Source organism: Cyprinodon tularosa, unplaced genomic scaffold, assembly GCF_016077235.1.
Source record: "Cyprinodon tularosa strain WSP-4 unplaced genomic scaffold, ASM1607723v1 ctg1045, whole genome shotgun sequence".
Lineage (NCBI taxonomy): Eukaryota > Metazoa > Chordata > Actinopteri > Cyprinodontiformes > Cyprinodontidae > Cyprinodon > Cyprinodon tularosa.
This window is the reverse complement of record NW_024037833.1, coordinates 66,928-88,778: the sequence shown is the minus strand read 5'-3', so window position 1 is coordinate 88,778 and position 21,851 is coordinate 66,928. Positions and strand designations below refer to the sequence as shown.

Below are 21,851 nucleotides of genomic sequence, written 5' to 3'. Positions count from 1 at the left end.
ATACAAGTTTCACTTTTTAAATGGAATTACTGAAATCAATCTACTTTTTCATGATATTCTAATTTTATGACCAGCACCTGTATATTTGTATAAAGTACCCAGTCCTTCTATCCCCACAGCCTGAACTCTGAGCAAGACCTTTGAGCCCACACTGCTCCCCAAGGGGAATGGGTTAAATGTAGAGGTGGATTTCTCCTTTTTGAGATCAATTAAGTTCAATTTTTTTTCTCTCTCTAGACCCATATATAGATCTATAAATCTATAGATAGATCTCTATATCTATATCTATATATACCTCAACATAGCAGGAAGGACTCACCATCAAGTGATCCTAACCCTATGGGTTTGTTTCTTACACTGAAAAGAAATAATACAACCGTTTTTGGCATTTACTTAATCACCTTTCGTCACTTTAAGACAATGGTTTCATGTTAGCAGGGTAGGACAAAAAACAATTGTTAAACTAAATAAATATGATTCAGTAAATGTCAAAAGAGTTTGCATAATTTTTTTCATTGTACTTCCGTTTTTTTTTTATATGCTAGAAATGAATAACTTGACAGACATCGAAGTCTAAACAAACCTTAAACATGAAACACCAACTCTTCACATGAAGCTATAAATATATTTAAGCTTTCTGGAGAAAAAAGATAAAAAAAAACAAAAACAAAAAAAATTTCTATTAAAGATAATTTAAAAAACATTCCAACTTAAGGTCCGTTTAAGGCAGCGTAACACTGCCGCCATGTGGACCAAAGCAGAAACTACACCCATGAATGAATGCGAACATTTGTGCATAAATCTTTATTTGTTTCAACATACTAATTATGCCATCAGCCCATCAACCTGCTCAAAAATACAAGTGAATTGAAGAACCCTCAAACTAAAATATCCAATTCACTTTTTTTCTTTACGTTTCAAAAGCAAGAGTTCAACCTCCAGCTCCACACAACCTAAAACACTCAAAAAGAAAAAAGGGCCAAAAACCATCAAACTGGGGATAAAGTCAAAGTAAACATTCCCAATCAGAAAATAAAGCGTGATTAGCTGAATGAAAGAAAGTGCATGTTTAAGATGTTTCAGAGAGCAACCAGAACGTTTTTTTTTAGTCGACAATACTGTTTTCTGAGGTGAAATAATAGATTTCTCATGGCGGGGCTAGATGTCTAGCGATCAGTAAAATGCTAACAGCTCCAGCTAAGCATGAAGGTTTATTAGTGATGTAGGTTGTCAGAATGATTTCAGGTGCATCACACATGCAGCTGGCTGACTGCTACTGTGGTATGAAGCACCTTCAGCTGTTAATGCGTCCTGGAAGCTGTGGGCGGAGTCATGGAGGAGACGAAGAAGCTGGATCTATGTTAGTGGTTAACGTGGCATCGGGTCTGCAGGTGACCCGGAATGATGCGCATCATCGGTCTGAGGATGAGGGACCTTTGGCTTCACGGTGGAACCCACTCTGAAAGCTGGAAGGAGACAAAACAAATCTAGCGAGCTGTGTTCTACTTGGTGTGAACCATGGATGTACTGAACAGCAGTTTCTGCTTCTTCTTCTTCTTCTTCTTTCCTCCTTTCTCGTCTGAAACGAGACAGGAAACAGTTCAGATGAGCCGCTATCGGATTAGAACACTACGCGTTTTGACCACTGATCTCTATTCACTGGATTGCCCGTTAGTAGTACGGGGTTGAAGTGAAGCCACCGGCCGCCATATTGGTACTCCCTACTCTGTTGCAATGTAAACAATCTGTGCTCTACAGCATCGAAAAACCATGATGATCTCATTTTCAGAGGAACTTAAGACTTTTAAAATAAAGATAAATTCATCACTTTGACACAGAACGGCTGTTTCATAGCATCAGTAGATTAAAGCTACAGTGTGTAACTTTTAGCGACATCTAGCGGTCAGACTGCAGCAACATGAACATCTCCCCCCCACCGTTTCTCCCCCCCAACAGTACGGCGAGCGTTACGGGACAAATGTCTTCCACGACGTCCGCATCACCTACCTTCTCAAGTGATGAGGTTTGTTTACATAGATAATTTTACAGATAGTATTTCATTAGTCTGTGTGTTCAGTACCGTCTCAGTTCATCTCTCTCAACTTGCCGTAGTTACTTTCGAGCGTAATGGGCGATCTTGCAATCGCTAGTTTGTTGGCTCAAAGATGTCTGCCTCCATGGCTGCGAGACCCGCTCCTATGTAATTATAAATAACGAATTCTAAGGCAACGCAAATATTAAGGTTAAGAGGCTGAGCTCGTAGATGATGATAAATAACATAGGTATGTATAATATATTACATTTCTGACTGTATATCCCTGTAATTATTACACACTGTAGCTTTAACTTTAACTTAGAATAAATTTACAGGCCCATCACATTGCAGAGTTATTATGACGTCAATGAAGTCTATAAATCATGTAATATAACATATTATACAATCCATCACAATAAAATGAATATGTTAATGGAGCAAATAATAAAGAGTGCTAAATTGATGATGAACATGTGATAAGCATGGATTTATGACATAGTTATGGTCATTACATCTTAAATGTCTGGTAATGCATGCAACATACCTACACATAAACACACTTAATTTATATATATACAGCGCTCGATGTCAACCATCGCCCGATCTCCCGGGGCGAGTAGTTTTTATTGTTGGGAGAGTACAAATTTAATTGCATTTGCCCGCCGGGCAAGAGCAATGATCGCAAAAAAAAAATATCACTCAAAATTACTTTAAAATCACCGACATTCGCTGAAAACGACCCAGAAGTGTTGCCGGTGCCATTTTTGTTGTTTGGTACACATTCTCGCGTGATTTTCCACTAGATGGCGTGATTCAGCTCTTGGGGAGAGAATTCTGCAGAGCAGCAGCTGGATGATGAATTTAATCTATACTATAATACACGCTACATTAAAAATGATCAGTCAGGGATTAGGAAGATAATAATAATAATTGTATGCGCACAGTGTAAATATTTCTATCATATGGCAGTCTTCTATACAGTGATGCAGGTCATACATTAAAAAATTATTTTTTTTTTCTCTTAGACATTGCAGTGGTGCATTTAAATGTTACAGAGCTAAACATGTTAAATTGGTGAGTAGTAGTAGTGTAAGTTTTTAACCTGTCATTACAATTTATATTTTTCCAAGCACACAACAGTTTAAAGCAAAGTTTAGTTTGCAAAGAATGTTCAGGAAGGATGGAAAAGCATGTTAACACGGTAATGTAGGCTGGAGTTCATTATCTGACGCATGCAGATACACACCAGGAACCTGGAAACTAAAAAAATACTGAATTACAAAAAACATTCAAAAAACAAACATGTTTCATTGATATATATACAAAAATGAATATTAGGAACTATATTGATCGAACATTATACTGGGCAAGTAAAAATAGTTTCTGGGCAAATGAAATGTGAAAGCCACTTGTCCTTAACGTCAACCCCTGATATATATATTTTATAATTTTTTCTTTTTTTCTAGGTTATTTCATCCACTGACAGTGAAATTACCCGTGGATCGTCCTCCTGCAGCCAGAAAACTGCTTTTTTACAGTCAAATGCTGCACAGGGAGGCATTTTTAGTGCGCGTCTCTGTGGGAGTGGGGAGTACCAACATGGCGGACAGCGGCTTCACTTTTTCTCGGGCAATCAGAGATCCAGTGAATAAATAGAGACCAGTGGGTTTGACCGTTTCTGACCTGGTTCCACTGCAGGCTGGGGGGGGGCAGCAGGGCCGCTGTCCAGCTGCAGGAGGGCCTTCTCAAAAGCCTGGCTGAAGGAGTTCTGGAAGCTGGGCACAGGAACCCGATCAGACCCGTCGCTCTCACCGTCGCTGTCTGCTGCCGGGGGGGCCAGCAGATGATCTGAAAACCAGAGAAACAGTGAAGTTGATCAGGAAGCAGAGAACGGCCCCAGAACCTGGACCAGGAAGCCCTCAGTAAACATGGAACCATCAGATTTCATCCAGAAATAAGTAAAATATATCTTAAATTAAGTGTTTTTAACCCTAATTTGAGTAGGTAAATAAGATGTTTTACTCTTAAAATTAGATAATGAGATAATTTGCACTAAAAAAAAAGACAAAGTAACTGTCTTGTTCCATCGGCAAAGTGTCTCATTTCCCTCCTCAATTCAATAGAATATGCACTTATTTAAAGCAAAAATGACTTATTTAGATTTCAATTTTTTTGCAGTGTGATCCCAGTATAAACCAGCTGGAGCATTTTTTTGCTTTTTAAACACATCTTCCTTTTAAAGCACGGCGGTGGCAGCATTATTATATTCAGGACCCTCAAACTGGTGCAGGGAGGTATAGGAGGGTTCTGTTCTGTGGTTTTAATGGTGAAGCTGGTCTAAACCAGTCATCATGAACTGTCCCCCTCCCCCATAGCCTCTCACCGTTAACCACGGATGGGATCTGATTTAACCCAAAGCTTTTTTTTTTTTTTTTTTTTTGGTTTTGATTTCACAAAAAGGCTGAAATTCCTATTTTCTTTATGTAAATAAAACCAAACCACTACATCAATGTGTATTCAAACATAGGACACAGAAACTGCCCTATCCAAGATGGACGCCGCCTCCAAATACATATGGAAATATTTATGATTGGGGCCTAGAAGCTGCTAGGTGGCGGTATCACATCATTTCCATATTAGGTAATGCTTTGATCCAGGTGGTAGGAGAAAGATCAACACTGAAAAGACATAATGAACTAAAATAAAGGATTCTATCATTTCCAACTGAACCCAAACTACAGTTATATATTTCATTTAATGATCATCAACCAGCACTGCCCTTTGATACGGGGTTCTGGTTCCTGTCTCTGCTGTTGCAGCAGAGAGGCGGTTCCCCTAGCCCCGTTTACACTAATCTCCTGAAACCGATCAGTTCGGACTCATGCTAACCGTGCTAGCCTGGTGTGCAAACGCTCGTACGGAACCGAACTCAGCACGGTTAACTGACCCAAGCTCGGTTCCTTACGAGCTTTTACACACCACGCTAGCGTGGTTCCTAGCCTCCTAGTGGTGATCTACGGTACTACTGCTCTCTAGGATTCTCTAGACCAGCTGTGATCAAGTCCAGTCCTGAAGAGCTACTATTCTGCAACCTTTTGATGCACCCCATTTTTAACACACCTGAATCAAATGAGTGGCTGGTTAGCTTCCCTCTGCTGGGCTCAATGAGGGGATTGATTCATGTTTGTTAGAGAAGAGAATGCATCTAAAAGTTACAGGATGGTAGCTCTGGAGGACTGGACTTGAACCCCCCTTCTCTAGACACCTGAAGTTGGTTTCTTTCAATTTCTTGAATCATATTTAATTTCAATTCAATTTTTAATTCAGCTGCAATCCAGTCAGATTGATTCAAAGTTTCTATCTAAGGAAAACCAGCTGATTGCGTCGACTCATTGACTCTTCAGCAATAACTTATTCAGCTGATTTTGTTGGTGGCGTTGGAAAATTGAACTTTTTCTGCTGGATGCGCCTCATCAACCAATCAGAGCAGCTGATCTGGGAGCTAGCAGGGAGTCAGCGGCTCCCACAGAGAAATAATCTTTGAAGGCAGGATGGTAATCTGGATGAACTGACTGCACAGACCATGTTTTCAGGAGGACTTTCTCACTTCAACATAGATTCTAACTACTTTTTACCCGCTGATCACAGCTAATATAGCTGCCATTGTTCCAGGCAGAGAAAGGATAGGGTAGCTCCGCCCACCGCGCATCAGAGCCACTTTTCACACCACGCAGCTAGAGCAGCAAAGATGCTTCAGCCGCGCATCAGAACTAACCTGGTACAAGCATCATAAAATGGCATATTTACGAGAATAAACACGCAAATTTACAAAACTAAACCATACAAAAATAAGAAAAAAGTAGCAAATATGAACTGACTGCACAGACCATGTTTTTAGGTAGAATTTGTCATTTAAAAACATATTCAAACTACTATTTATTCACTGATCACAGCTAATATAGCAAAGCTGCTCTCTGGCATCGAACACAGGAGCATCAGAAACATCTGGACTTTACTGGACGTCTGACCTGAATGAGGACGAGCAGCAGAAATGAAGCAGCAGAAGCTTTTTTCGCAGCTCAAATCGGTGTGAACATAGCAGGTAAAAAATCAACGGTTATATCGGTTATCCTTCTCGGCACGGTTTCAAAAGGCTAGCCCCTTGAACCCTACGGACCCACCGGCGGGTCCAGTTGCTACGTGACCTTGTAATTTTACCAAACCCCCAGTATTGATGTAAAAAACATATTTGGCATAGTTTGGTGACATTTATGGATAAATGTGCCAAAATGGCAAGAAATTTCTCACTAATACCATTCTAAAATAAATATGATTCATCTGATTGAGTCCAAATTTGGTATATTTTTACACAACATTTAGATTTAAAAGTCTGTACTACTTTTTTGTGCTATAAATAATATTTTGGTAGTGTTTTGCAATGTTTATTTCAAAGAAAATTTTGGCGAGGTTCAAAAAATGCTAAATATTTTGTATTTTGTCCCTAATATTTCAGTCAGGGTCAAAGCTACAATGGTGCTGACACCAGAAAACCATTCTATGACATCTTACCTTTACAGACGTAACAAAAGTTTCTTCTTAAATCTAATAGCTGTGAGGCTATAAGTTATTTACTTTTGTGTGTTTTTGTCAGGCAGAAATTTATTTATACCCCCTTAGGGTGTAAGAGGTTAGCATAAATGAGGCTAATGATTCAGCTACGTCTGGAGGAGACGTCTACCTCCACAGGTTCAGAGCCAGCAGTACCTTTCTTTGAGGCGGTCCGGGGTCCAGCATCAGCTCTGGCTTTCCCATCCCTCAGCATCTAGACAGAGCAGGGAGTTAACAGGCAGACCAGGACGGGTCGTGCTAACTGCTGAGCACCATGCTGGCTCCGTACCTGAGCGAAGGACATGCAGAGCGACTCGTCCTCCAGGCTCCCCACAGGAGGCTGGCTCACGCTGAGGCTCGGGAACCTCAGCCCGTCTGCAACAGAGCAGGAGCGACATAAGAACAGAGAGGCGTTTTCAGAAGTTCTGAGGAGAAAAGCTGCTGGTACCAGAGGTGGGGCTGCTGCTGAGGGGGGATGGAGGGGCTAGAGAAAAGTCCGTCTGCGCCGGCGGGCTGCCGTAGAGCGGAGGAGAACCAAAGGCTGGGAAGTGATGAAGGTTCTCCAGTCCGATGTGGACCTCCGGATCTGACGGGACAGACAGAGCGGAGCGATGAGGAGGAAGAACGCCGTCTGCTTCCAGTTCAGCTCAGAGACGCTTTACTCACATCTGCCCTGCTTCCTGTTCTCCTCTATTTCTATCCTCCTCTCGCGGCGTTTCTCCTCCCTCGCCTTCTTCTGCCTCAGACGCCTCCTCTTCTCCAAGTCGTCTGAAAGGCGAAGCGACAGGTTGAGGAAACGCGCCCAGAAAACCTTCAACATGAGAGCAGAGTGCAGCGTTCCAACCTGCGAACGTGTCCAGGGTCTCTCTGGACAGGACGGGCGGCTGCAGGGCCAGCTCGCAGATGCTGAACTCGCAGGTGAGCGGCAGGTGAGCCAGGTAGCGGTGCCGGCGGCGGATCTCCTGGAAAAAATCAACCAGAGGTCATCAGCGAACAGGCAGAGAGCGGCTCCCTGTGTTCCTGAGCGTCTGCTGACCTCGGTGACGGTGTGTCCTACGATCTCCACCACCGTGGCGGTGATGGAGTCGGGGCAGGCCTCCAGGCTGCCGTACTCCCGCAGGAGGCAGCGCACGTTCACGGGATGCAGGAACATCTGCTGGCAGTCGACGGCTGGAGGAGAAAGCACGTCAAACCCAGCTCAACTTCCTGCTACTGCGACCAATCAGAGGCTGGAAAACCTCAGTTTGGAGCTAAACTAGCATCGTTGCTGGAGCAGAACGCTAACGGCTAAAGCTAATGGTTCTCTGCCTGCTGGGGAAGCAGACCCACCTTGGTAGAAGTAGTAGTACGGTCCGTTCACTACCACAGCAGAGGAACGGCTCGGCTCCGCTTGCTTGGCCGGACTCTCCTCCTCCGCCTGGGGCTCCTCCTGGACGCTCTCCAGGACGGCATCAGGGGGTCCCGGCGGCTCGGCGGCCATGTCCTCCTTGTCATCAGTCTCCTCCTTTTCGTCCTCCAACTCGTCATCGAAAGCTGAGGAATACTGCAGCACGGGCTGGAGGAGGAAAGGGAGGCGGAGTTAGAGCTGGCGGATCTGGCTCCGCCTCCCTGAGAGCTAGAGTCTGCACTAACCTTGGCACTGACGGCGGTAATCACCACCTCGTCCACTGGGGACGGAGGAGCCGTCGGCGTCAGAGGGGACAGGTCGGGGTCGTCTGGTTTCACCCCCTGCTGCTTCAGCAGCGTTTCCTCCTGCTCCTTTAATAAAACACCAGCAGACCAACAGTTAGGTCCTCGCCGCCCTCAGCTCCTCTACCCGGGCTCTTAGGTCGGCTCTTTCATGATGCAGTCCTACCTGCAGCAGACAGAGGGCGCTCTGGATGAAGCAGCCTTCAGAGTCCTCCTCCAGGCTCAGCTGGGCCTGCAGGATGCCCTTCTCCTCAGAGACCAGATTTAAGGCCTGGGAAGGAGACGTCAGCAGCAGCTTGGAGTACGGACTGAGAGCAGCGTCTGAGGAGAGAACGCCATCATCATCATCTTCCTCGGATAATCCACCATCTGATCTACCCGACGGTCAGAAGAGCGTCTGACGGTAGCCCCCCCGCCCGCCCGCCGGTCGGTCTCCTCACCTCCAAAGCGAACCGGCTCCTCCACCTTCACCCACTGGCGGCTCGGCATGGCCACCAGCGCTCCCTTCTCTCTCCTCATCAGACGCATGGTGACCTCATCCCCAACTGCATATTGCTTGGTTTCCATAGCGACCACACTAAAACAAAGGCAGCCATCACTGACGCCATCTGGACGTGCCCCACTCTCCACCCCAAACACACCCACACATATTCGTTCTGCTAATCATAGTGAGGACCATGTGTTGTTTCTATGGCCGAACCCGAACCATTACCGATGCACACCTCACCCTAAAGGCTGATTTATACTTCGAAACCAGGCCATCTGCGTAGCTGTCTCAGTGAACGCAGAGACGTCCCGCCCCCTTCCGCAGACACTCTGCTGCACCTCTTCTAAATTGTAGACCGCAGACAGGAGGCCTCTGATTGGTCTAATCTACATCCGCTACTCTGTGCGTATTTCCTGTTTGGTTCCTTACCCTACTTTTGTTTGTCTGGCCGCCATTGTGGAAAACGACTGGTGAAGATGGAGCAGCTAGCAGAGCGAGGTGTGTAAAAACGCTGGGACCCTTTTCCCACCTGGATCCCCGCTCTTTTTGGCCCTCATGTCCCTCCGTCGTCGCACAGACTTGCCTCCACTTCCTCACCGCCTCGGCCGTATCTAGACCCACAGCTAGTTCCTGATTGGCCCTCTGGCGTTGTGGCGTGGAATAACAGCGCAGACAACGCTTCAATATGGACATAAATCAAAAATATTTGCGTCACGCTGCTGCAGGACGATAACCAGCCCTTAATCCTAACCCAAATGACACCTTAGCGCTGAACCTAACCATTAGCAAAATAGCTTTTTGTTCCTCACAACATTTTGTTCTGAGGACCAACAAAACGTCTCTTTGCAACAGCTGATCCTCAATCTGACGGTGAAATTGGTAAAATGGTCCTCACTCAGAGAGCTAGACAGGAACACAGAATCACACCCAGGGTGTGGGAGCGTCACCTCTTGAGGTCGGCGGTGTGGACAGCCTCGTAGCAGATGGGACACTTGGACCAGGTCTTGTCGCTGAGGGACAGGTAGTGAAGCATGCAGGGCCAGCAGAAGATGTGTCCGCAGCGCGTGATGCGAGCCGCCACCGGCGGGTAGAGGCAGATGGGGCAGGACGGCACCTCGTGGCTGTAGATGCGCTGCAGGAACGACGGTCCTTAGTTGGATGCAGACCCGGTGGCAGAGTGAAGGAGGCTGATACTCACCACCTGCTGCACGCAGTCCCAGTTGACCAGAGTGTCTGGATCGGTGAAGTGGGCCTTGTAGTCCTGGTCGTCCGTCACCACAAACTGGCAGCTGGAACAAAAACAGATGTTCAGAATGCTGTAGGGCTGTGGAAGCAGACTCCACCCTCCTCCTCCTCACTTTGCCTGGAGGAACAGCTCCTTGTTGAACGGCTTGTTCTTGTGGCCCCACTTGTTTCTGCGGCCCCAGTAAGAATGGCCGCCGTCTCCGACGCCGTCGGTTCCTCCGCGGGGTTCGAAGGTGAAGTTCAGCAGGTGATTCAGGCTGATCTTTTTGGGTCCAGCAAACTGAGCCGGGCTGAACTCGGCCCGGTGGGTCTCTGCTACCTGCAGGGGGGGGGAACTCTCAGAGACGGTGCTACAGAGCAACATGCTAACAGAGAGGAACCTGGAGACTCTGGAAGCCTCAGGTTCAACCAGAACACCAACCTCATCACGGCGTCCTCCGCCTGTGACTCCATACTGTCTGCCTCCTCCTCTCTGGGGGGGTCTCTTGTCGAAATTCTTGCTTTTCTGTGAATTGGTGCGGCGAGGGCCAGGGAAGCTCTCCGCTTTGGGGAAGGAGGGCTCCCGCTTCCGGTTGTAGCGCTTGGAGCCTCCATTGTTTTTACCTTCTACAATAGAACAAATGAAATGACTCAATAAACTGCAGCAAAGATTCTTCTTTTAAAACACGTTTCCATCTAAAAAGAGGCGGCTCTTAGCTTTGGATCAGATTAAAACCCCCTTAAGCCCAGATGGCCCGGTACAGGGCCCAACTGACCCCTGCTGATGTTTATCTTAGGGATGCACGATATAAGGGGCCCCCTATCGGTATCGGCCTTAAAACTGAATATCGGACATCGGCCACCCCACCGATATTTAACCCGATATTTGATCAGCTTCTGAGTTTCTTAAGTCTAAAAAAAAAAAAAAAAACTACTTCTTCCTCCAAAACTTCTTTTTTACAGACTTAAAAACTTCTAAAGACGAGGGAAAAAATATTGATACATTAAAATATCCCAATATCTTCATATGCTGATATATTGCCATTTAAAACACCATATCAATCTCTTTTACTGATGAAATATTGCTATATGTCATCGTTATGCTACGAAATCCCCCGAAAATTCGCGAAATGTTGCCATATTTTTATATGTTGATATATTGACGCGGTATCGATCTATTTTACTAACAAAATCTCACAAGAATTTGCAAAATATCACGAGAGTTTGTAACAGAACGATGAAATTTCACCAGATTTTGAAAGTAAAATAGATCGATACCGCGTTTTTAAAAATCAGTTTGATATCAGCATATGAAAATATATTTCAGTATATTATTTTTCAAAGTGTCAGAAATGGATAACAAAACTGCTATTTTCAATGACTACTTATTTTTGTCCAGCTTTAACATCGGTATCGGTATCGGTTATCGGCTACATGAGTTTTAAAATATCGGCATATCGGATATCGGCCAAAATCCCAATATCGTGCATCCCTAGTTTATCTATTTATAGAAATGGCCAAAACACAGTCACACGGTGTTTCATCCACACGCCTTTCAAACGGGGCTTTAAAATTTCTATATCAAGTTAAAGAATATTTTTTCTCACATCTACTTTTTGTTTTATAGCTGTGTAAACAAATAACATGAGATTTAATTAATTAATTCTACCTGACATGTGTGACTCTGAGATTAATGCAACAGCAGGTATACATTTTTAGCCCCGCCTCCTAATGGCTACCATCATTGGAAACTGGAGGCTCAGGCCTCAGGTGATGTGACCGACATGCGTTGCATAAGCTGCTCTGTTATTCTTATTTTCTGTCCAGTTTTGTGATTTTATTGGTAAATTTCAATTAAACTACCACTAAATCTCAGGAGCAAAGGCTTTGCCTTATGCAGAAGGTCTCCAATAATGAAAATCTGCATATTTTCTGACCATATTCCCCTTTGTTAGTGGAAAAATCAATTTTTGCACTATTGGCATTGTGGCAAAATCCCATTTCCTCCTAGCTCACCCCCCACTAAAACCTTTGTGGAACAGACATGCTTCAGTCCAAAAAATGCTTCACTTGTAGTCAAGATGTGGATCTATAAAGTCTGAGGTTCATCCAGAGTTTCTAATGGGCTTTCATGCAGTGTTTATTTTGGATAAGAGGTTTGCCGAGGCTAAATATTTGTATTTTTTATTTGTTTAATCACCTATAAATCAGACATGGTGACATTTAAAATATTGGTTCCACCTGAAAAATATTCCTCAATGCCTTTCTGTCATACAAATACAAACAATTTTATTTCCATTCTATAATTTGGAAGCTGTACTTCCTTTAGTTCACAGATGTAATTTCAGGCGGAATTTGGTCCTAAGACCCTCTTGGCTGCTAAAGCTGTTAAATACGGAAGATAATTAGAAAAATAAACAAAAGTTAACAAATTGTTACATTTTATTTCAGTTTAATATGGGATCTGACTTTTTAGCACTTTTGGCTCATCTGTATTATTCTTCTCCATTTACACATTAATTTTATTGTAATGGATTTGAACATGTTATATTAAAGGATTTATATACTTCATACCGACTATGTAATGGGATGTGGTTTCCTGTGAACCCAGGAAGCATTTTTTTAGCTTTATTAAATCTTTTTTGTACTACAAGAAATAAGTACAGTTTCCAAAAGATAAATTGCTTGAAAAAAAATAGTAATAATAGATATAAAATAACAGAATAAAAGTAAAAATTGAAAAATGATTGAGTAAAGAAAAAGTAAAGATAGACTTAGAAGCATTTAAGGGCATTAAATAAATATTTTGAATTTAGAGGTTAGAGATAAAGTTTTAGCAGCGTTTTTGTTATTGGAAGAGGATAATGTAGAGAAATAAGTTGTTGCTTCCTTTAAGAAAAAAAAAATACATGAGGGTTTATATAAAATTTGGCCACCAGAAGAAGAGAAGAATTTGTTGTAAATATTGTCCAGAATGAAGCTACAAACAGCTTGCCATAGTGCCTGGTGTACTCACAGGACAAGAACAGGTGAAAGACTCAAAGTAACTGTTACAGATATTACAGGTGGCATCAATGTCCTTTTTATGTAATCAAAAATGACTTTACTGGGTAACAGCGGTAAATAATCTAAAAGGAAACCTCTTTAACCTTGTTGACTAGTAAACATTTATTAGGTAGAGACCATGTTTTGTTCAGACTGAAATTACATAAGGAACTGAGATGCAGTTATCTTTGAATAAATTTTAATAAAGGTTGTTCTGTTTTTTGTTTAACGTTATTCCTTAGTAATTAACGGTTTCTTTTATTGGGATATTGCAGAGATGGGACAGTTCACATTTCTTAACAGTCAAATCCACATTTGTTCACAGTTAAGCAAAGACCAGAAGCATCAGAAAGTAATTTTATCAATTCAAGTGCTAAAAACTTCAGAAGAGTCTTTAAGAAAATTGTTGCATCAATTGGCTGATGAAAACTATTTTATCCAGAACTGATATTCCGCCCAATTGATTATTTATTATGTGACTAACCAATGATTAGTGGATAAGAGAAATAAATGAGGGGAAACCCAGGAAGCCTGTCAGCTGCAGTGTCTGAAAGTGACGTCATTCCGCCCTGATAAGCAGGCGGCCTCCTGCTATTAGGCCCCAACAGGCCGCGGGACGTTCAGCTACAAACATCTTACAGCTTCACCCACCAGAGGCGGGCTGGCAGAGTGTGTCTGTACCTGCTTTGGGTTTAGATTCTCCCGGCGGCGGGCCTGTGGAGCTGGAACGGGGCGGAGCCTTGGTGTTGGTGCTGCTGTTGGGGTTTTTCTCCATGTTTGTCTCCGTGCAGTGAGCGCTGATCAGGCCGAGCCTCTGGCAGAGAGCCGCCGAGCTCTCTGGCACAAAACGGGGAAACGGAGGACAACAACGGGTTGCAGTGAGTGCGGGTCAGGCGGCGAAGGCCCTGATTCATTGCTGTCAAACGCGGAGACTCCATCACGGCGACATCTTCACAACAAAACAAACCAGAGAAAAATACAGAGACACGGTTATGGCGTCTCAGATAGGAAAGCCTGGCGAAGGAGAGGAGGAAAGCTCGCAAAACGGGGCCAAAACCCCCTTAAATGTCGGGGTTTTGCACGCTAAGGAAAACAGTGCGCCTTTAACAAGGCGCTAAATGTTTCCCGGAAACTGGAAAAAGACCCAATGTGGCAAATTTTGCCTAAAAATGAGCTCCGTAATAATCAACATGCACTAATGGCGACGGGTCGCCAGATAGGAGGAACCAGAGGGCCCCGGATGTTTGTTATAGCACTGCCAGTCAAAGTCTCGCGAGACTTCCTGATTCCAATAGCTTCGACCTAAATTTACGAGGGCGCCATGTTGAGAAGGGAAACAGGCGAAAACTAATTCTAGTCAGCGGGTTACCTACTGGTTTAAGGGGATTAAAATTAGTTTCCCATTTCTGTTTTTTCATTTATTATCTTACCTTTAATCAATCCAAGCCTTCATATGCTGTTAATGATGTATTTATTTACAGATATCTGCTATGTCAATATTTTATTGCTTAAGGGGCAGATAAGTTTTTTCCTAGACCTACTTATACAGAAGCTTTGTAGTTCTCATACTACTGCCTGTTATGTTCGTTATAAATACAAGTTTAGTTATTAGTTTCTGAATAAAAAAAAAATCCACAGGATACTTTATCTTTAGAATGCTGGTGAAGATTCTCAGTCATCCAGGTCATAGTCATGCCATAAAGGTTAAAAACCAATCCTCTGGACTTTGTTTCCAAGTTCGAAGATGTTTCTCTTCCCATCCAGGAAGCTTTTTCAATTCAAAATGTCAGAAATAGAGTTGAGTTCCAGGCTTTATAGAGTAGCCAAACAAAGGCTTGTTTTGGCTTTAGAAAGTCGTTGAAGTATTTGTTAGCCTACAATACCAGATACTGGTCTGTGCCTCTGAATAGGGGAGTCTTTGTCCCTGCATTGCAATTAGGATTATAATATTGAGGAGTGTCCAGCCCCTATTTTTAAGGTTGTTTTTTCTCTCTAGACATAAAAGGCTTGGTTCACACACCCAAATGGAACCAGAAGAGAACGCTCTCTGGTTCCATTTGCATGTTTTCTAAGCCAAAACAAGGCTTTGTTTTGGTCCACTCTATAAAACCTGGAACTTAATGCCATTTCTGACATTTTGCATTGAAAAAGCTCAGACTTGAAAATAAATTTCAGGGTTTTTTTTACTACAAATTTTCTCCTGTTGCACTCGTGCATCACCTCTATTCAGTAAAATAGTTCCTTTTATATCAGTGAGTTATACTCCTCCGTATGATATGTAATTTTAAAGCTGATAGCGGCCGATACTGACAGCCTACCATTAATAAGGTGCATTGCATGTTTTTTTCTTTGATTAAAATTGTCCATACTGTACAATCCTTATTCTGCTTGTAGGAATCTCCAAATTGCTCGAATATTTCTCCACCAAGGAACCATTTCTAATCTATACCCTTTATGGCCATAGACAATGTTTTACTGGTGAAGAAGAGCATCACACTGAAAACACAGTAGTAATGACTGTAGTTGACCAGCTCATACCGGAAGGAACCATGTTTTTATAGAGGCCACGTGTTCAATAAAGATTCATGCAATGGTACTACCTGAAAGTAAACAGCAGGGGGCAGTGGTGGGTCAGTAAACATGGATGTAAGGAACAGATTTGTACCACTGATCTCTATTTATTCACTGGATTGCTGATGGCCCACAAAATTAAGGCCTCTCTACATGGGTTGTACATGCGCCACCCAAGCACACCCCATATTTATGCACTTTTAACAGGCCTCTTTCAGTGAGGAAACAGTTCTGTTAAATGCAGAGTACCTTCACTCCCTATACCCAAGTAAACAGACTATCAGGAATATTAATCTGCTTTCTTTAAATAAAAGACAGAAAAGGAAGCGCTCACAGTAGTTTGTCAATAGGACATTTTATTTAATACGTCTGTTGTCTTACAGTAATATAGTTGCTGAGATGACCGCCGGCTGCAGCCTGAACAGCTAAAACTGACAGCTGGACTACTTGAAGCAAACTTTTTTTGTTCCTATATCTTTTTAACCTTAAACTGATGTTGCAACAGAAAAAAAAAAAGCACATTTGCAATCAGAAGTGTCATGATGTCAGGTCAGGTTATAGAGGTGTAAAAAAGAAGAAGAGAAAAAGATCAGAAAAGCTGTTGAAACATGTTGTAAAAGGATCTGAATATGGCACATTTGGTCCACGTCGGTCATTTTATTATCTTATGTTTTTCTCAGACGAATAAGAAACAAAAAAGGAAAGGAAAGAAAAGGAAACAGATCATAGTTTTACGTGTTTTTTTTTTTCTTCCTCAGAAGCACAGCATTAATGACAGCATATCGACAACACGACTGCAGAGAGGGGTCGCTTCTCTTGTTCAGAAAAAATTTGGGATTTATCAGCCAATCGGTTCTCTCCCTGGAACAGAAACATCATCATTAGAAATATTAATAACTTCTTTTCATCCAAAATGAGGAGGAGGGGGTGAGAAAGGTGTGTTTGGGAGGAGGAAGGGGGGGGGGGGGTCTTCGTTGGTGGATGATAATCCACAATGATGAAGATTCACAGGAAGTAGTCAGGGGTGCGTCTGGTGACATGAGGCTCGCCACGGCGGGGGGCAGGGTCAAACTGCAGGCTATGGAGGGAAAAACAAATATTATTTATCAATTAAGTTTTACTTTGAAAGATAAGTTTTAGACGACCTATGCAGCTATTAAGCTATTGCAAAGATAAATGTTATTTTGTTTTAATAAAAACACAAAATAAAAGTTAATAAAATAAATGAAAAAAACATATCAGAACTTCTCTAAAAAGGTGAGAAAATATTTAACTTTCTGCACCAACAGCTGGATCGGGTTCTTTCACTTACAAAGAGTATTTCAGGGTGTCGTCCAGTTCCATGATGGCTGCCTGGTTGCCACAGCGGTAGCAGTAGTTGGGAGCACTGAAGATGGTCACCACGTTCTTGTCGTGGCCCCAGTTGTAGCCCTGAGTAGCAGAGAGACGGCGGCGCGGTTAGAGCCGATCAGGCGCTCCGGGATTCTGCGGCCTGGTTAAAGCGGGACGTTTACCTCCATGACCAGCTGATGGGCGCGGGACACCAGCGTGAGGCCGTTGGCGTGGTTGAAGGTTTCGGAGATGTCCTGTCCGAAGGTGTAGCCGGCACCTCGGGGGGAGATGCCCCACCCGCCGCGATCGTCAGGGTCGGACCACAGCAGGTCACACATGGGGCCCTGGAGGAGGCAAACAGAGAGTGGTTTCTACAGAGCCGGGGGGGGGGGTTCTGGTTGTGGGCAGGCGGTGTCGGGTTCTACCTCATGTGGAACTTCTTGTAGGCGGTCCAGAGCGCGTATGTGATCCAGAGTGTCTATGGAGGGAGACAGGCCTCCGTGGAGACAGAAGATCTGGAAGCAGACAAACATTTCAGCCTCGGACAGGTTCACCGTTTGATCTGAGGCAGCGCCCCCTGCTGGGCGGTCCTTACCTGTCCGTCCACCAGCGCGGTGAGCGGCAGGTAGTCGAACAGGTCTGTGAAGTACTTCCACACGTTGGCGTTGCCGTATTTCCTCAGGCACTCGTCGTAGAAGCCGTAGACCTGTGTGATCTGCCGCGACTCGTGGTTCCCCCGCAGGATGGTGATTCGCTCCGGGAAGCGGACCTGCAGGAGGAGGAGGAGCATCCGTCAGCTGGTCCAACAGAACCAGAACAGGTTAGCTCTGATGAAAGCTTCTGCTACTTCCTCTGGTCGCCGCTGACCTCCCAGGTTCGGTTTACCTTTAATGTGACCAGGAGAGTGACCGTCTCCACGGAGTAGTAGCCTCTGTCCACATAGTCTCCCATGAACAGGTAGTTTGTGTCGGGAGACTTCCCTCCGATCTTGAACAGCTCCATGAGGTCGTGGAACTGACCGTGGACATCGCCGCACACCGTCACCGGGCATCGGACCTGAGGGCGAAGGAAGGTAGCGTTAACCAGACACTGGCCTGAGTTACGTCCTTTCCTAAACCTAAACCAACGTAGTAACCAACAGATATATTGGATCAATAGTATTTTATAGAGAACGGCTGGTTCTGGTCGGTTTGGGTAAAACCTAAATGGACCAGTTTACGTTCCTCCTGCATCTGAACTGATTTAGCTTCATCCTGCAGAACAGAACCAGTTTGGGTTCCGTCTCCCTTCATCCCCGCTGGTTCCACCAACCAGGAAGAACCGATTCTTTTTATAAACCATTTGAATCCCAGAAAGCAAAGCAGAAAAGGTTCTGGAAACACCAGGAAGCAACGGGTTTGTGCAGAACCACCAGAACCCCATGAGATCAGAATGCAGCTGCTTCAGATTAGTCGAACCCGCTGCATCTGAACAGAACCAGTAACTTGGTCAGTTCTGTTTAGGACCGGTCTGACGGTATCCTCTGGTTCCGTACAGACACCAAAAACCAGATCCAGAACATCCTGGTTTAGACCCTGTGATGTCCAGACCTTCCAGAACATTTTAACGGACCCATCCGGATCGCTGCTCACAGGACCGACAGGATAAAACATCAAACATCCTGACTGTGTTCTAGATAAAAAGGATTCAGAGCAGAAAAATGTTATGTTTTAAGAACCATCAGAACCATCGTTAATAGAAAAAAGTTCTGTCACAGGGAAGACGACCATCCTCCAGAAAAGCTAACAGAAGAAACAACCAGACCGCTGTATCCATGGCAACAGGAAATTAAGCGGAAGGAAGAAATGCAGGTCATCCTCAGTAGAACTGAACCAGAACCAATCCAAGGACCCAGAGACATGGACTTCAGGCACGGTCAGAACTGCCAGAACCTTGTGCAACAACTGGACTGTTTTTCAGATCCAAATCCTCTGTACTTTCAGTGAATGTTACATTTTAGTGGGGAACTATGGACCCGCCCACAATCCGTTAGAAGAACCAGAACCTGGGGTCCGCGCTTTATGGTGGTGGGTCATATAAAACCCAGCAGAACCATCTAGAAAGCCTAGCCAACGCGTTTCCAGCTGCAGAGGCCTCCAGCGGTTCTTCTTCTGTGATGGAGTCCACCATGTCTGATGACCCAAATGTTTGGAACCAGCAGCAGAATAAGTAATTGATCTGATCGGGACTCACCTCCTGAACGTTGGACTCCTTGGTCAGAATCTCCTTCGCCTGAAAGAAACAGATAAAAATTGAAACAAACTGATCAGAAACCAGCGACCCGCCTGCAGATCTAGTTTTTCATCTCCTCAGAACTTTAAACGGGTTTTTCTTCCACTGAAACTTGCTTAATGGATTCGGTGCAGAAATAAACGGTTTCTTCTGGGTCCAAATATCCTCCTTTTAGTAGAAGTTTAATCCAGACATGAAGAAAAGCAGCCGTTGTTCTGTCAGATGTGCATACCCCATCAGACCAGCATAGTCAATACGCATTAGGAGGACGTCAGATTTGTGTTTATCCTTTAGTTTTGTACAAAAAAAAAAAAAAAAAAATTCAAGGTGAGATGTGCTTTAAAAAAAAAAACTAAGTAATTAAATAGTTTTTTGTACATAACCAAAGGGATAAAGGGGTATTGACTATAGGTCTGCTGGTCTGACAGAACAGCGGCCCGCAGAACCATCTAGACTCCCTCCCTGCTGGTCATCCAGCGTTAGCGCTAGCTAAACTCAGCCCCACAGATTGAGTGATTGTTGTCAGTAGAGTTCAACTAACGCTCAGCTGAAGCTTTCTGGTTCCGTCACATGAATGAAAGAGGAAAACACTTCTTGTAATAAACCAACTAATACCCAATAATGAAATAGTGTTCAAAAATATTTTTTTTTTTTCTAGACTTTAGGAGAAAATATTCTGATCTGGTTTTATAATCTGAGACTTTATTATAATAATAAATCACTGTCCTTTATGACAATAAACAACAGGATCAAAAGGTCAGTTTCCCCATTTTATCGCCATAATAAAGCTGAATCAAGTGACCGCAAACAAGCTAACTGGAAACCACAGCTGGTATCCATGGCAACGAGCAGCAAAGAGCTAGAGCCGCTGTTTTTTTTCACACTGATGCAGCTCCAGGTTAGCTGCTGCGTCCTGCTTTAGGTGCTGACCATCAGGACGGGCCGTTTACACCTGGTGATCAAAAACACTAACTTGCCCTGTAAAGGGTTAATGCCATCCTTATTCCATTCCAGGGAAGCTCTAATACTTGAGTTTCTCTTCTTGCTCCACATAAAAACTAAAGCTCATAACAGTGCAGTTTTCATCAGGTGACGTATCTCATCATAAACTAGTTAAAAACAGATCAGTTACGTCACATTGGTGTACAGGTGGGAATCTGTTGATCCTTTCAATATGCATTTTTCAATATTACATTGCCCACAAATCTGATTAACAATTAGAAATTAATCTGGGTGTTTTATTTCCATGATCTAATGTGTTTTTAGCAGCCATCCGGCCTGCTGCTCCTCCAACACCGCAGCAGATCGGTTCTTCCTACCCTCCATCCATCCAGATCATCCCTTCATTCAGAGCTTTCCTCCGGGGATGACTCAGAACCGAACGGATCTCAGTATTTAGATTGCAGCAAACCTGCGGTGGCGTCTAAAGGCTGGGAGGCCGGACAGGTTTATGCAATAAAACCCCTGATCGATCGAGAGGGTGCGGCGCGAAGGCAACCTAATCCATCAGTTAGAAACATGACAGGGAGCAAATAGACATGGACTTAATACACACCGCATTAGCTGTTAGGGAAATAAAAATGTACCAGGGCAAAATTAATAAACGTTCACGTGGGCTGCGTCTATTTAATGAGCTAACAGGGTGCGTATTTTCGGCCCGTCGCTATAAAAAAATATAGAAACATCCAAACTAAAATCCACCTAGCTAAAGACGGGCGGCTCTGTTCCAAGCAGTGTTTAATATTAAACCCAAAGGCGTCGAGTTCCGCGAATTTAGTCTAAAACTGGCCTAACAGCCATCCTCAAACGTTACTGCTCATCCAGGAATTAGACGGAGCCACTCGGGGCCTACTATGAAATGGAGGTCAGACGGGTGTACCTACCTTCTCACAGAGCGTCCTGACTTGGTTCTCTGTCAGTTGTTTACACTCGTTGAGTTGTTCGATCCATTGGTCTAAGTCTTTAGTAAAACTTTTATCCTCCATGACGGCAGCTGCGGTTAAAATCCGAACCGATCTGCGTTTCAGCCCCTGGCTTCGGCTCCGTGTATTGTTATACTAAACCCAGTCCCGCCAAACAGCGTATAAATTTAACAACTACACCTGGAAATATGGACACCTTCAGATCACTCCTGTCATTATAAAACAGGTATCTTAACTTCCCGACATTAAAATATTTTTTTCTGGGAGCAAAAACTATCGAAAGTCGCCGCTGCGGCAGAACGGAGCGGCGTCGCAGAGGCTAAAAGGAGCTAGCTGCAACAACATCCGGGTACTTAAGCATCGCGCAGACGCTGCTCAGCAGTGACGCCCAGTGGGATATACCATGAACTGCAAGGAAACACTAGATGGCGCCAGAGAGCAGCAGATTATTCAATGCTGCGCAAAAGACTTCAGTTTTTATTTTTTATCATAAAAGACTTAATCTTTTATTTTACTTATTTATCTTTAATTATAAAAGAATATATTTTTTATTTTATTATTTTTTATCTATTAAGACTTCATTTTTTATTTTACTTTTTTCTATCGTGGAAGACTTCATCTTTTATTTTATTTTTTTTATTCTTTCTATCATAAAAGAGTTCATATT

General features: G+C 43.7%; 2 protein-coding genes across 2 annotated transcripts; both read right to left on the bottom strand.

Moving 5' to 3' along the window:
* Positions 1-777: 777 nt before the first annotated feature.
* Positions 778-14,317, bottom strand: rnf10 (ring finger protein 10). The gene is made up of 17 exons (XM_038283242.1): positions 13,770-14,317; positions 10,486-10,670; positions 10,178-10,383; positions 10,018-10,108; positions 9,767-9,951; positions 8,773-8,909; positions 8,499-8,653; positions 8,276-8,401; positions 7,973-8,198; positions 7,680-7,813; positions 7,488-7,605; positions 7,310-7,411; positions 7,092-7,229; positions 6,933-7,018; positions 6,800-6,857; positions 3,719-3,883; positions 778-1,579 (listed from the first exon to the last, which is right to left on the bottom strand). The coding sequence occupies exons 1-17, from the start codon at positions 13,861-13,863 to the stop codon at positions 1,503-1,505; spliced, it is 2,283 nt and encodes a 760-aa protein (XP_038139170.1). The 5' UTR covers positions 13,864-14,317; the 3' UTR covers positions 778-1,502.
* A 1,678-nt stretch (positions 14,318-15,995) lies between these two features.
* Positions 15,996-21,531, bottom strand: LOC119782310 (serine/threonine-protein phosphatase 2A catalytic subunit beta isoform). Its single transcript, XM_038283229.1, has 8 exons — positions 21,146-21,531; positions 19,224-19,262; positions 17,877-18,047; positions 17,587-17,760; positions 17,417-17,506; positions 17,174-17,335; positions 16,972-17,090; positions 15,996-16,737 (listed from the first exon to the last, which is right to left on the bottom strand). The coding sequence occupies exons 1-8, from the start codon at positions 21,245-21,247 to the stop codon at positions 16,665-16,667; spliced, it is 930 nt and encodes a 309-aa protein (XP_038139157.1). The 5' UTR covers positions 21,248-21,531; the 3' UTR covers positions 15,996-16,664.
* Positions 21,532-21,851: the final 320 nt, after the last annotated feature.